Below are 13,783 nucleotides of genomic sequence, written 5' to 3'. Positions count from 1 at the left end.
ACTGCCCACTTTTCAAAAGATAAAAATATATAAAACATTTATTTTAATTAAAGAGTTGCAATTCAGTTAAAGTCATGTCCTATGGAAAGTTATCAGCCTTGACTAATGCAAGGCTGCAAGGGCAGACAGTTGTACTGGAGAAACACCTGGGTGATACCTACAGTCTTTAAAACATCTAACTGTTACTGTCGCAGACAGCTGCTTGCCCTACTACTTTCTAGATATGCCCCTGCTCAAGTGTAGCAGGAATATCCCTCCTTGTGCAAATAAAAAAAAGCTAATCAAATGCCTGCTAAACACCCAATGTCACACTATGCAATTGTCAAATCACCAAGCATTTACTCATAACAAAGTCAGTTATTCTTGTATCCATTGTACTGTTACCTGACGCAGATTCCTGGTTACTTTCACATCATGCCAGGCATTGTCATTAAATTTCCCATTCACAGGTTCCACCAGCGCTTCAAAGGCCCCTGAGCCCAAATTAATGACCAAGGAGACAGCTCCATTTTTCAGTGCAAGATTGACATAATCAGCCGATTTTCCTGTGTGAAGCATCAGTCCATTCCTCTGAAGTGTTTTAAATGACAGAGTTATTTCATCACTGCTACTCTGTATGGGATTCTGAGATAAATCATAGCAGAAGTATTCTGATCCCTTGAACGTTGCAATATATTCTTCTTTTCCTGACAAACAAAAGAAGAGAAACAAACAAATAAATCACTGACATGTAATTAAAAACAACTTGTATGAATTATTTTCATAGCTAATTCAGCAGTATTACTGTAAGCACTGTATCAAAAAGTAATTCATTTAACATACGTAAAATCCATGAAGGAAAAAGATAATTAAGATTCACTGTGAACATATTTTAAACTATTTTCATACGGAATTTTCATGGGTATGATAAAACTCAGAAAATATACTGCATCAGCAATCATGTTAACATTATTTAAGCAATCTGAGCTAGAACACATACCATTCAGGTTAGTGTGCAAACCAAAGCATTATTGCAGTCAAACCCCAGATCTTTTCATTCCAAACTCTCACTAAAATCGTGGCATCTCAAAAAGAATCAATAACCTAGATATCTCAAAGTGCTTTGGCCTAACCAAAACTACAAACCACTCATTTAAGAATCTACCTCGTTCAAACCTGCAGATGGCACCAGGCTGGAGAGCAAGTTCACATGCATCAGTAAACAGGATTTTTCCAGGATGTACTTTTACTAGGCAGTATGTGCCATACAGGTTATTGTCTTAGTCTATCCCGAAGGTGACTAAGAAGCACAAATAGCAGAAGCTAAGTGTTCAGTCTCATCAGAAAAGCAACTATAACATATATGGAGATTATGTTCTCCCCTTAAATCCTACAGACAAACACATATGCTGACCTTACACTAATGTGCACAGGGTTTAGAGCTATATGAAGTCAGGATTTATTTGTTTATCTAATAACTGCTAGTAAAATTTCAATGGAAACCTATACATGTTGGTGCAGTATAAGGATGAAAACCCAAGGATGTCAAATTTCATCATTCTTGAGAATAAACTCAAGTCTGCAGAACACAGCTGCATACATTAGTCTGATAACATCAGCACAAAACCCAAACATATGTATAAACAGATAGATAAGGGAAATAACAACAGCGTGAATTTAAGAGAGACCAGTGAATGACAGAGCATGCAAAAAGCAGGTGTGAGAACACATTTTTTTTTAAAAGTCCCTGGGCATATGTCTTCTGTTGTTCCATGTCATCGACTTACGACCCCCTGCAGTAGATTATACATTAACACTGATGCTAGATAGCTGCAATGCTTCTCTTTAGATAGTAGGGCATAGTAAATTCAGATAGTACTGCACAGTAACTTCAGATAGGACTCCAGAGAGCAATTGCATTTTGGTTTAGCTTTGCTTTGTAGTAAGAATATTAAAAATTATTGGTCTGTATTTATTTTGAAGTGCTATCTCACAGATTTGATGCAGACTGTTTTTTGTGGCAGCAGCCAGAACATACTAGAGTATTATCTAAAACAACCCACAAAGCACCTGTTTATCTAATATGCTCTGTATACAGCCCTAAGGAGCTTCAGCAGTGTCTTGCCCCAAATGAAAGAAATAAGAGTTTGTAACAGGAAATCCACAGCTGGATTTCACAACCTAAGCCTATTTTGTAAATAAACGCTTTAAAAAGAAAATTAAAAATCACCTCTCTGAACACCCTTAAGGATGCTTTTCCCTACTATCTGTTGGTAATACCTCTCACAAAACACAAACAAAACCAAAAAAATCCCCAGTCTCCAGTTTCAGATTAAGCAATGTTCCTCTATTACAACAAGCCATTGATCACACCCAGCACACAGACTGCTTCTGTAGTGGTCGTTCATCATCCACAACTAATATGCAGGAGGAGCTAGGTGTCATCATAATGTGTGACATCCTAACCAGGCTTCTGTCCGGCTGTAATATCTAGATAGCTGGTACCTCCATGAACAAACCCAATCACTTTTCTGGGGAGCAACTCATAAACAGTCAGGTTCATGAGTACAAGTAGTTGCGTGGTGAGAAAAGCTCCAACATAACTGGTGTCTCTCCATTCCAGTTTCAGGAGAACAAGAGTATTGAAATTTTTATTTTGAAGATGAAATTCCATTCTGGACAAGAGTTACATACTTAGAGGTGTTCTGACTAATGCTTACTACGGAGAGAAAGGCAGTTAAAAGTAAAACTGGTATTTTGTCACCAGACCACTTTTAGCCAGCATAAATTTGACACTTAGGATAAATTTTACCCTTTGTTGAACTGCAGCAAGAAAACACATATTTGTCTTGCTTATAACCCTTTCTAGTTTATCAGGAATACCACGTCGAGAAACTCTGCATCTTGCATTAAGAACACACAGGCATTGCTGTACCCATTCTCCAGATCTTAAACATTCCAAATCAGTCCTGCATGCAGAACAACGCTACACTGACAGAAAGATATCCTGGACCCTGACATGTTTTGGTAGAGGAGGAAGACCTTGGCTCATTCTGCATAAAGAATTTACAAACAATGCATTTTCTGGGGTTTCAATGCAGTGAGCAGCAGACTGCATGAATACCATGCATCTCATTTAATGAATATTTAATAAAAGCATAAAACGTTCAAGAGCAAATTTATTTTGTATGGATGCTCACTGCAAAAGCATACTAAAACAGCATGAATAACAGCAATGGACAGATGATAAAACTTAAATGCAACAGCTTGGTATGTGTATCTTTGTCTCATGTATTTAACGACTGTAACAGAAAAAGCTGAAGGACATAAATGAATCAACATGCAGAGTATTTATGTATACATATATTGCACTGAAAACTACTTCTATAAAGCCACATCATTCACACAGACGTGAAAATGCATGGGGGTGTAAATGCATGCCAGGCACATATTTTTTTAAAAAAATTATTCCTACAGAAGAGCCTGAAGAAGCAACCAGGAGTATTCATTCAAGCAAAATTATAACCTACAACTGTAATAGAGCCACAATTTACATAGACTTGAAAAACCCTTTAGGGTTGGATTGACCCTGGCCAGCTGCCAGATACACACCCAGTGCATCTCTCACTCCCCCTCCTCAACAGGACAGGGGAAGAAAATAAGATGAAAAAGCTCATAGGTCAAGACACAGACATGGAAGTCTCTTACCAATTACCATCACAGGCAAAACAGAGTCAGCTTGGGGAAAACTAGCTTGTTGCAATTAAATAGTTTGGTATGGTGGGAAACCAAATTTGAAACACTTTCCTGCCCCTGCCTTTTCCCCAGGCTCAACTTCGTTCTTATCACTTGTGCATTTCCAACTCCTTTCTCTCTCCCCTCCTCTGAGCAGCACAGGGGGATGGCAGCTGAGACCAGCCCCTAACAGCTCTTCCCTGCAGCTCCTTCCTCCTCATGCTTTTCTCCTGGTCCAGTGTGGGTCCTTCCCATGGCTGCAGTCCTTCAGGATGAGCCCGCTCCTGTGCAGGCTCTCCACAGGCCACAGATCCTTCAGGAAATCTCCACCCCCTCCAGCATGTGGTCCTCCATGGGCTGCAGTGTGGATACCTACTCCACCATTGTCTCCTCTCCTCAGGCTGCAGGGGAACGTCTGCTCTGGTGCCTCCAGCACTTCCCCCGCTCCTCCTTCTCACACATTGTGATACTCAATGGCGCTCACAGGGCTGTTTCTCACACTTTTCCCCTCACTCCTCACTGCTCTTTTACCCTTTCTTACCATGCTTTCCCAGAGGTGCCCCACTTGTGGCTGCAGGGCTCAGCTGTACCCCAGCCTCTCCTCACAGGAGCTGCACCTCCAGCACACACCCCCCTCCAGCTCCCAACACCTGACCACAGACATTCAATACAAAGGCTAATATTTCTGTGTCTGTCACTCCATAACTAAGTATTCAAGACTGAAAATTTTTGACTTATGTTGTGGTTTAACCCCAGCTGGCAACTAAGCCCCACACAGCCACTCGCTCACTCCCCACTCCCATGGTAGGATGGGGAAAGAATCAGAAGAATAAAAGTCAGAAAACTCATGGGTTGAGATGAAGACAGTTTACTAGGTAAAGCAAAAGCCACACATGCAAGCAAAGCAAAGCAAGGAATTCATTCACCACTTCCCCCACCAGCAGGCAGGTGTTGAGCCATCTCCAGCAAAGCAGGGCGCCATCACACCTAATGGTTACTTGGGAAGACAAATGCCATCACTCCGAACGTCCCCCCCTTCCCTTTTCTTCCCCCAGCTTTACATGCTGAGCATGATGCCATATGGTGTGGGATACCCCTTTGGTCAGTTGGGGTCAGGTGTCACTGTGTCCCCTCCCCACTTCTTGTGCACCCCCAGCCTGCTCGCTGGTGGTGTGAGAAGCAGAAAAGGCCTCAACTGTGTCAGCACTGCTCAGCAGTAACTAAAACATCCCTGTATTATCAACACTATGAAGAAAATTAACTCTACCCCAGCCAAAACCCGCACACCTTAATTGCATTTTCCTTGAGGGAGCAAAATAAAAGGCTAAATCAGTAACCTCACAGCTCTTCACTGGAGAAAAAAAAAACCAAAACACAAAACTAAACAGCAAACAAAAAACCAGCTTGAGTTCTGATTGGCAAGATGAAGTCAGCATCACTATGACTGGAAAACAGCTATTTCATATGGATCCCATTGGATGGCCCTTTTGGAAAATCAGTAATGGCAAACTCTGAAACCTTCTGCAGCATCTTCTTTAACCAATGCTATGCACCCTGCAGCATTCACTTTTAATTTTTGAACTCTTTCCCATTCCTTTTAGCTTCAGTAATGTTTGTGATACTCGGTGTCACCAAAGAACTGTCATTAACTGATATGTTTAATGATCTTCACACAAGGTACCTAAACCAGTGCTAGATAAGCTGTAGTTCTTCCCTCCACATCATCGTGCCATTACTCTGGCATGTGAGCTGATCAAAATCTACTCGCCTATGAAGCTTTCCCCATTTGACAGGGGGGGAAGAGACCTCATTTGGGGCATTTCTGGAAAGAATTCATGACTCTGGTGTTTAATTTAATCACTAATTTCAGCAACAAAACTGTACAGAAAGTTTGAATCTGAAGTTCTGAGAGTTGAGTGATTTTTTTTAAGTTATGCTGAAGCATTCAGTTTTTTAAAACAAATTATATAGTTTGCATCAAACTAGTATTCATTTGTTTAAAAATTGACTTTAACCAGAAAAAAAAGCTAAAACTGAGCATATCATTTTACTTCAGAAAAACACTTTAATTTAAAAACCTGAACACTGTAGAAAAAACCTTTAATTTCATACCTTTCTTGCCAAACTAACTTTTTGACTCACCTGCCAAACTGAAAATGTCCATTATTTTCTTTTTTGCATTGTAGGATTGAGTTTCACATATTCAGGTCTTCAGAATTCATTGCAATACTATGATACAGACCCTGACTGGCATTGCGTTGGAAACTGGCACCAGGACTCCATTAGGGTAGGATATTAATGCATTCAAGTGCTGACATTTATTGGGCAGGTCACATCCATACTTCAGATATGTGGGAGAGGTTCTGACCCAACAACAGTACTCATGGGCTGCAGAGTCAGAATATGAACCCTCCCCTCTGTGGGATTCAAGACAACATCACCTTCCAAACGTCCAGTTGTGCAACTATGGACACCCTGACTGAATGGCATCACTCCTGGTCCGGATTGGCTCCGTTTCATTCATTTCCTTTGCCATTTAAGGTTTTGGTAAAAGGCTGCTGGAAGGCTAGCTCACAGAGGAGCACAAGGACAGCCAGGAGCTCAGATGTCATGCCTTGTGATTCTGGTAATCTCAAAATCTCATTTCTAAAGACAAATCAAACTTTACTAATAACTCCTCCAGGCAAGCTCCAGCTGTAGGTACAGCAGAAATTCCTGTGTTTCCAGTAAGACTCATTAAATTAATATTTCTGATGTAAATGGCTTTTAGGAAGCTACGGTTGAAAACACTGATATGATTCAACAATATTTTAATATATTAGGAAATTCACTTCTGGCGTCAACAGGTAAAAGAACTTTGATTTTTGTTCCAATGTGTTTCACTGTTAGAAAAAAAAAAAAGTGTCTGGCAGACAAAAGGTCACAGGTCTTGACTGAGCAGTTACTGAGACAGTCTGCACACTCAACTAGATAGTCATCTTATTTTCCAGTAGGTGCTGCCTGCTAAGAACTACAATACTTTTCCACAGGCATCTAACAACTGAAAATACATTTCTTAGCATTACAGAAGAATGAAAACTGAAAGCTACTGCTTTCAAAGGATTAAAGGGAGATTAAGTGTACAGTATCTTTTCACAGGAGGTATCTCAACAAAACTAAGTATTTCCTTATACTTTGAAGAGATATCCATGGCGTAAATTCAAGTAATATTTAATATGACAATATTCTAGTTTGGCCAAACTGCACATAACACAGAAATTATTTGAAGAGAGGGGAGGTAGCCGTAAGCTATCTCCACATGTCTCCAGTCTTCGGAGTAATGCATTTCCCATGAAAAACTGCAACTCCTCTCATGATCACTTGGATGCAACCTCAGACATCTTTGCCCTCAATATGGCATTGACATTTGGAAAGTGATTAGACACTGCCACTGCAATGCTGTTTGGCCATACCCGGCTATGAAATGGGAAGATAGAAGGTAAAACAGCCACAGCTCCGCCACTGTATGTTCAGTGTAGGCTAGCAAAGATTCAGAAAAACGAAGAATAGGAAATCAGGTTTCAAAGCTCTATCACTAAACCCAGACAATTTTTAGCAGACGTACAGTAGGAACCACATACAAGTCAAACTGTTTAATCAGTTAGACACAGGACAGAAAAGCCATGAAGCAATACTGGGAACCATCCCTGTATCAACTCTCTATACTACTCTTGATATGAAAATATACATTTAGATTGGACAGATTGAAAAATATATATAAAATTTTCAAATGTTTTATATAAAAAAGCAGTTATAATCCATTGATACATTTCATACCACAACTTTCATTGATTTTAAAAGTGAATTAAGAACAGGCATTATTAATAACCAATTGTGCATACTGCTGGTTGTTTGTTTATTTTTTCAAATTATCCCTTAATGACACTTAGAGAAACCGTTAAAAATGCATGGCAGTCATTCTAGCCAGTATGAAGTGTTGCACTTCATTTAATGACTAAAATGTAATTACCTGCATAGAAAAGCACAAGATAATATAAACATCAATAGCGGAATTTAACATGTTTTTATTTTGAATTTTGCGTACTGTAGATTATTATATATTATATATATAAAATCCTGAATTATGGGATATGCATAACACAGACACGATCTGTGTCACAGAAAGGATTTGGACAAAAAGCAGGTTTTATTAAAGCACTCGCTAGTGCAGAAAGGGTATTTTTCTTATTTTCTAACTTAGAATTCGCCTTGTTCCCCACTGAAGTCAACAACAGTTTTAATATTCACTTCTTTGGAGATTCATTTAAGTCCTTAGGGTCTGATCAAATGTCCAGAACAAATGTTTCCATAGGCCTTAGCTGATTTTACAATCCTACATAAGAACTATATTAAGCTTTACAGCATATCTAGCCTCCTTCCTGGCAGTAATTAAATCATAAAATAGTTCTGGCTGATTCCGTAATGATTTGATCATGTGCCCATAACTGATTTAAATCAAATGTACATGACTGGATGCTCTGGTCTTATTAGGCAGTAACAATGTTGGGACCACAGACTAGAGAAATAAAGTTGTCCAGACAGAGTGAGTCAAAGCTATTTATTGATAGCTGCAATGTTTCTTTACAGAATAAGAAACCGAAAGTCTTATTAACTAAATTCCAAGGACGCATGTCATGTGACAAACCAATCTATTATCATACAAACAAAATGCAGTAGAGTGCTGTCTATTTATTTGTCTACCTAGCAAAAGAATTATTTTTAAAGAGAAAAGAAGATGATACTGGTGATACTTTATTTCTGAGAGCCAGGTTCCTTCTGTACAATCTTCAAAACATTAAATATGGACTGAATAAATAAATTATGCCAAACCAGGGTCTAGTATGTTTCTAGATGTACTGTTTTGTGCTCCATTTCATGGCAATTTAAAATTCAAACATTTATCCATTACGCCATCTTCATATTTATAAAGTCTTTCAGAATGTAATGCAACCTAGGGACAACTACACTGAAACAGCATGTAGACAAAACCATTAACAAGGATGACTGATACAATAAAACAAGACAGCCTGAACTGCTACTTCTGTACTAAACATCAGGAATCGGAAACTTCGCAGTAATAGCAAATTAATGGCTTTCCATTCCATACAAGGGGAATTCTCTCTGCATAAGGTGTGTGCCAGTGAACCTAGAATGATCTCAGGACACATCACGGTGCTGGGTTACTGTGTGTGGCAGGATTTTTGGTAACAGGGGAGGGAGCTACAGTGGTGGCCCCTGTGAGAAGCTTCTCAAAGCTCCCTCGGCTCCAAGTCAGACCCGCCTCTGGCCAAGGCCGAGACAATCGGCGATGGTGGCCGCGCCTCTGTGAGAACATATCTAAGAAGGGGAATCTGGGAGGAGTGGTGAGAGTTGTGAGGAGGACTTGTGACGAGGACACCTACACAAACACCGAGGTCAGTGGAGGAAAGGAGGAGGAAGGGAGAGGAAGTGCGCTGGAGCAGAGCTCCCCCTGCAGCCCGTGGTGAGAGGGCAGGCTGTGCCCCTGCACCATGGAGGTTACCAATGGAGCAGATGCCTACCTGCAGCCTGTGGAGGACCCCAGGCCAGAGCAGGTGGCTGTGCCCAAAGAAGGCCGGGACTCTGTGGGAAGCCCATGCTGGAACAATTTGTTGCTGGGAGGATTGCAACCTGCGGGAGGGACCCACGCTGGAGCGGTTCATGAAGGGCTGCAGCCCATGGGAAACACTCACATTGGAGGAAGTTTGTGGAGGACTGTCTCCCATGAGAGACCCCATGCTGGAGCAGGGGAAGAATATGAGGAGTCTTCCCCCTGAGGAGGAAGGAGCAGGAGAGACAACGGGTGATGAACTCACCACAACCCCCATCCCCTGACCCCCTGCGCCACTGGGGAGAGGAGGGAGCAAAGTTGAGCCTGGGAAGAAGGGAAGGGTGGAGGGAAGATATAGTTGTATTTCTCACTGTCCTAATCTGATTGTTAAATTAAGTGCTGGTGATGGTGTTTAAATCAAATTCTTCCCCTAATGAGTCTGTATTTTCCTTGTAACCATAATGGGTGAATCATCCCTCCCTATCCTTATCTCGATTCCTGAGCCTTTTGTTTTATTTCTCCTTCCCATCCCTGAGAGGGAAGGAGTGAGCAAGTGGCTGCGTGGACCTCAGTTGCCCTCTGAGCTCATACCACAACAGTCTCGCACACGGCTTCTCCTCACACTGCCCTTTTAGAAGGCCAGCCTATACCCTTCCATTAATGAAACACTCATTGGATTTTAAGATTAAAAACTATAAGACTATAAAGTATTTCCTCAAATTTTTTACCTCAATTTGACCTTAATTTGTTTCCCAATTACATAAAATAGGATTACTGGATTGCATACATAAACAAATTAAGCAGGCACTTGAAGAAAACAAATAATTACTGTCTGCTTAACCAATTTAAGGCTTAAGTATGAAACCAATAAAAATGATGGAATTATGATAAAACCTAAGAAATTATTAATTCAAATTGGGCACAGATGGTCTACTTTATCAGTTAGGATTGAATTTATTTTTAAAAGTACTGATAGCAACAATAGTTTTCTGTTATCTCACTTAAGCTCAGTTAAATATTTTTTTTTAATAGAAGAGTCTTCCATTCTTCCCTTTCTCACATTCTTTTCTTCCTTTCCAGCTACTGTTGTCCTTGCCCTCCAAACAAGTCTTCACAGAAATTCCAAGGGAACAACTTGGGCCGAAAATGAGATTCATGATTCCAGATCCACAGAAGAAATAAAAAGCTATTTCTTTTCTTCCCACCATCATGTAAACACAAATCCCTGGCTCCCTTGCCTATCAATATGGCATCCACAGAAAAGGATACAGCATGCTGGAATAGATTCTCTAGCAGGAACCGAAATTGCTGTTCTTGAGCATCTTATTTGTCAGCATACCCAGAAATGCATTGCACAATCCATTCTTGTAATATTTAAGCAAATTTTGAGTAAGAAACAAGATTAAGTCTTTATTACACATAAATCAGCAAATAAGGAAAGTTGCACTCACTGGCTGTTAAAAGCAAACAGCTACACTGTGATTGGCAACTTTCAGTCTGAAAAGAGCCGCTATTGTTACAGAAAGATCAAGATGCAGTATCACAAGAATAGCAGCTACCAGCTCCAGAAAGCATTCTAAAATAAATTTCAATTTCAGTGGTCACATTACACTGCCTTCTTCCTCCTTTATTAGAGAATAAGTCCATTATGAGGTAATCATGGCTAGCCTAACATGAGAACAAAACATTTAAGATCATGAGCAACTTATTCTGAAGGAGTTGGGAATCATTTCTCAAGGGTTTCTTCTTATATTTTATATGATCCTTTTACAGAAAAATGCTGTACAAGTGTCTATTCATTCCAAAGATCCAGGGAGCTGGTGAACCATCTCAAGCTCTTCTTCAGGAGAAAATGCTGCACTCAAAGAGATGACAAGGGAGGTAAAACTGGTTTGTTCCAACCAACTAATCTGGACTACCATAGTCTCTATGTACTATCAGTACATAGTTTATCTCAAAAAGACGCTACACCTGAAATCCTAGGCAAAGTCTGCACTACTTGTATCCAACATACGAGTAAAATAATATACATTTAAGTAAACTGAAGTGCAAAGTAAACTTCCACCTGAATTTAACAGCTAAGTGATACGAAGTCATGTATAATAACACATTGCAGAAGCAGAGCAGAAACTTGGAAAAGCTTTTCTAGGTCCAGTTTTATTTTACACACAATCATTAAATCAGTTGCCAATTACAAGTGAACTTACACAATGTAAATCTTTGATCCCTCCTCACCATCTCAGATTAGAATAAAATTATGAGAGTTGCCACTCATAATAAATGACAAACAGGGAACACTAGATAACAGATAAATTACTCCATTTTGCTAGACAGCAATTTTAATTCATTTCTAGAATGGCCGGGACCATACAATTTCATAGAATCACAGAATCATTCAGGTTGGAAAAGACCCTTGGGATCATCGAGTCCAACCAGCAGCCCTACTCTACAAAGTTCTTCTCTACACCATATCCCCCAGCATCTCATCTAATTTCTTCACTAATTTTCAGTTCCTTTTATTTAATCACACAGAGTATGCACTGTAAAAACAAATTTGCAATTGGGGAGGGAGAGTAAAATGAGTTTTTAAGAATTAAGCCATGTTAGTGTACATTAAATACTAGACTGATAGAAGGTGAAAATAAGTGGATCTTTTTCCTATGAACAGTCATATCATTAAAAAGTAAGTTAGAAAGTCCTGCAGCTTATATCATAATGTCTTTCATATAATTATTCAAAACCCCAAAGTTTGACATTGCAACTTCAAAGGCATTCTTGTTAAATTAAGAATAAACTGCAAAATGCCAAATATACATAACACTTCTACATCCACAGAAGAAACAACTAGTTTTACTCAACATTGCTGTTGCCTTAAAACTCAATGCGGGACTTTGGTCAGGTGTTGGGAAACCAGGCCAGCAGTATAGTGACAAATAACACAGGCTTCAGTTACTCCGCCAAGGTAAAAACTGTGCTGAACAATTTACCAAAGGCCTTTTCCAGGCCTCAAGGCTCCCACTGACTTTGCACCTAAACTGCAAAATACAGATTTCCAGCTTTCAAAGGATCAGAAGCTCAGCGGTTTTGATAGCTTACGGATTGCTTACAGAAAGCAGAGTTGGTAGAAAAACTGACATTACAATAGTAGAAATAATTTTTTCAATTTTTCCCTCTGTAACTATAAAAATTCTGCAAATGCAAGTTTTAAAGTGAATCTGGTTTAAGTGATGACACAGGAAAGGTAAAGTTCTTCCTCCCCATCCCAGGCTGGCTCTCTTCCGCCTGCATCTTACAGGGGAGAGCTGCACAAAAAACAAATGCAGTTCTTGCAAAATTTGAAAAGAATCTATGTCCTGGATAAAAACCCAATTTCTGGTCTGCTCCTTGGACAAAGCAATACCATCTTACTCCTTGCTGAGGGTTTTCCAGAAGAAATTGGAAGAAATTAATTTGCATTCATTTTTTTCATTACTGTAAAAAAACCTGTGGATTAGGAGAGGAAGAAATATTTAAGATTGCTTTGACTTTATTGGTATTATATTTAACATACATTTCAAATGAGAGAATAAGGAAGGAAATACTTCCAAACTAACACATTACATGAATTTATTGTAATATGTAGAGAAAGTTAACTAGTTAAATGATCTGATAAAGAACGTTTATAATGCTAATAACAAACTTCTGAAACATCAACTGAACAACTCTTTTACAGCACCACACAGCACTACAGGATTAGTGCAGCATGTCCTGGGGTTTGGATACAATAAATAAGCAATTTTCTGGTCCGAATTAACTCCTGTTAAAAGAAGCCCTGTGTAACAATAAGTTTTCCAGAAACGCAGAGGGAAGGCCACTGCAATGGTATTACATGCATAATGAGCCATTTAAAAAAAAAAAAAAAACCAACCAAACAAAAAAACTGTTTTGCACTATTCTCGAATTGTTACTACAGGAATATCTAGCATTTTTCTCAGGAATAAGAAACACAGCAATGATTTGAAAAAGGGAAACCAAACCAAATCAAACACTTTCTAGAGGGCATTATACACAACTCACATTTTTTCAACCTGTGCCTAAAATTGCATCATTGAAGGAATGTCTACATATAAACATTGGGAAGAAGTCTTTTGGATCTCTGTGTTAGTCTTCAAAATGTGTTTGGAAGAAGCTATTTAAAACTCTTAGTCTTCCTGTAAACATGGTAAATTAAATATGAAAGCAATTTTTTTACCACATTATCCAGCCCATTGAGGATACTATCATCTAATAAAGAGAGCTCCTCTCACATTTAAAACAAAGAGGCACAGTCCCATCTTGATTTGGGGTAGGAACAGACAACATTCTTCTCCAGAAAGAATCAACTACAGTTCTAGATTAAAAAAAGACACAGAACATGTGTATTTTAGACTGGAGGCAAATAAAATATTATTAAGTAACTATTTGTATAACGATAGTGACTCC

The 13,783-nt window shown here is 39.2% G+C and overlaps 1 protein-coding gene across 26 annotated transcripts in view; it reads right to left on the bottom strand.

The window, feature by feature from the left end:
• NRXN1 (neurexin 1) overlaps window positions 1-13,783 on the bottom strand; it is a 736,627-nt gene that overhangs the window by 477,655 nt on the left and 245,189 nt on the right. For all 26 annotated transcript variants that reach the window (XM_074817633.1, XM_074817632.1, XM_074817635.1 and 23 more), the window contains one exon: window positions 385-686. In XM_074817633.1, the coding sequence (XP_074673734.1) occupies window positions 385-686 (302 nt within the window). The remainder of the gene's footprint in view (window positions 1-384; window positions 687-13,783) is intronic.

This window comes from Strix aluco, chromosome 3, assembly GCF_031877795.1.
Source record: "Strix aluco isolate bStrAlu1 chromosome 3, bStrAlu1.hap1, whole genome shotgun sequence".
NCBI classification, from domain to species: Eukaryota; Metazoa; Chordata; class Aves; order Strigiformes; family Strigidae; genus Strix; species Strix aluco.
This window is presented reverse-complemented; position numbering and strand designations above follow the sequence as displayed.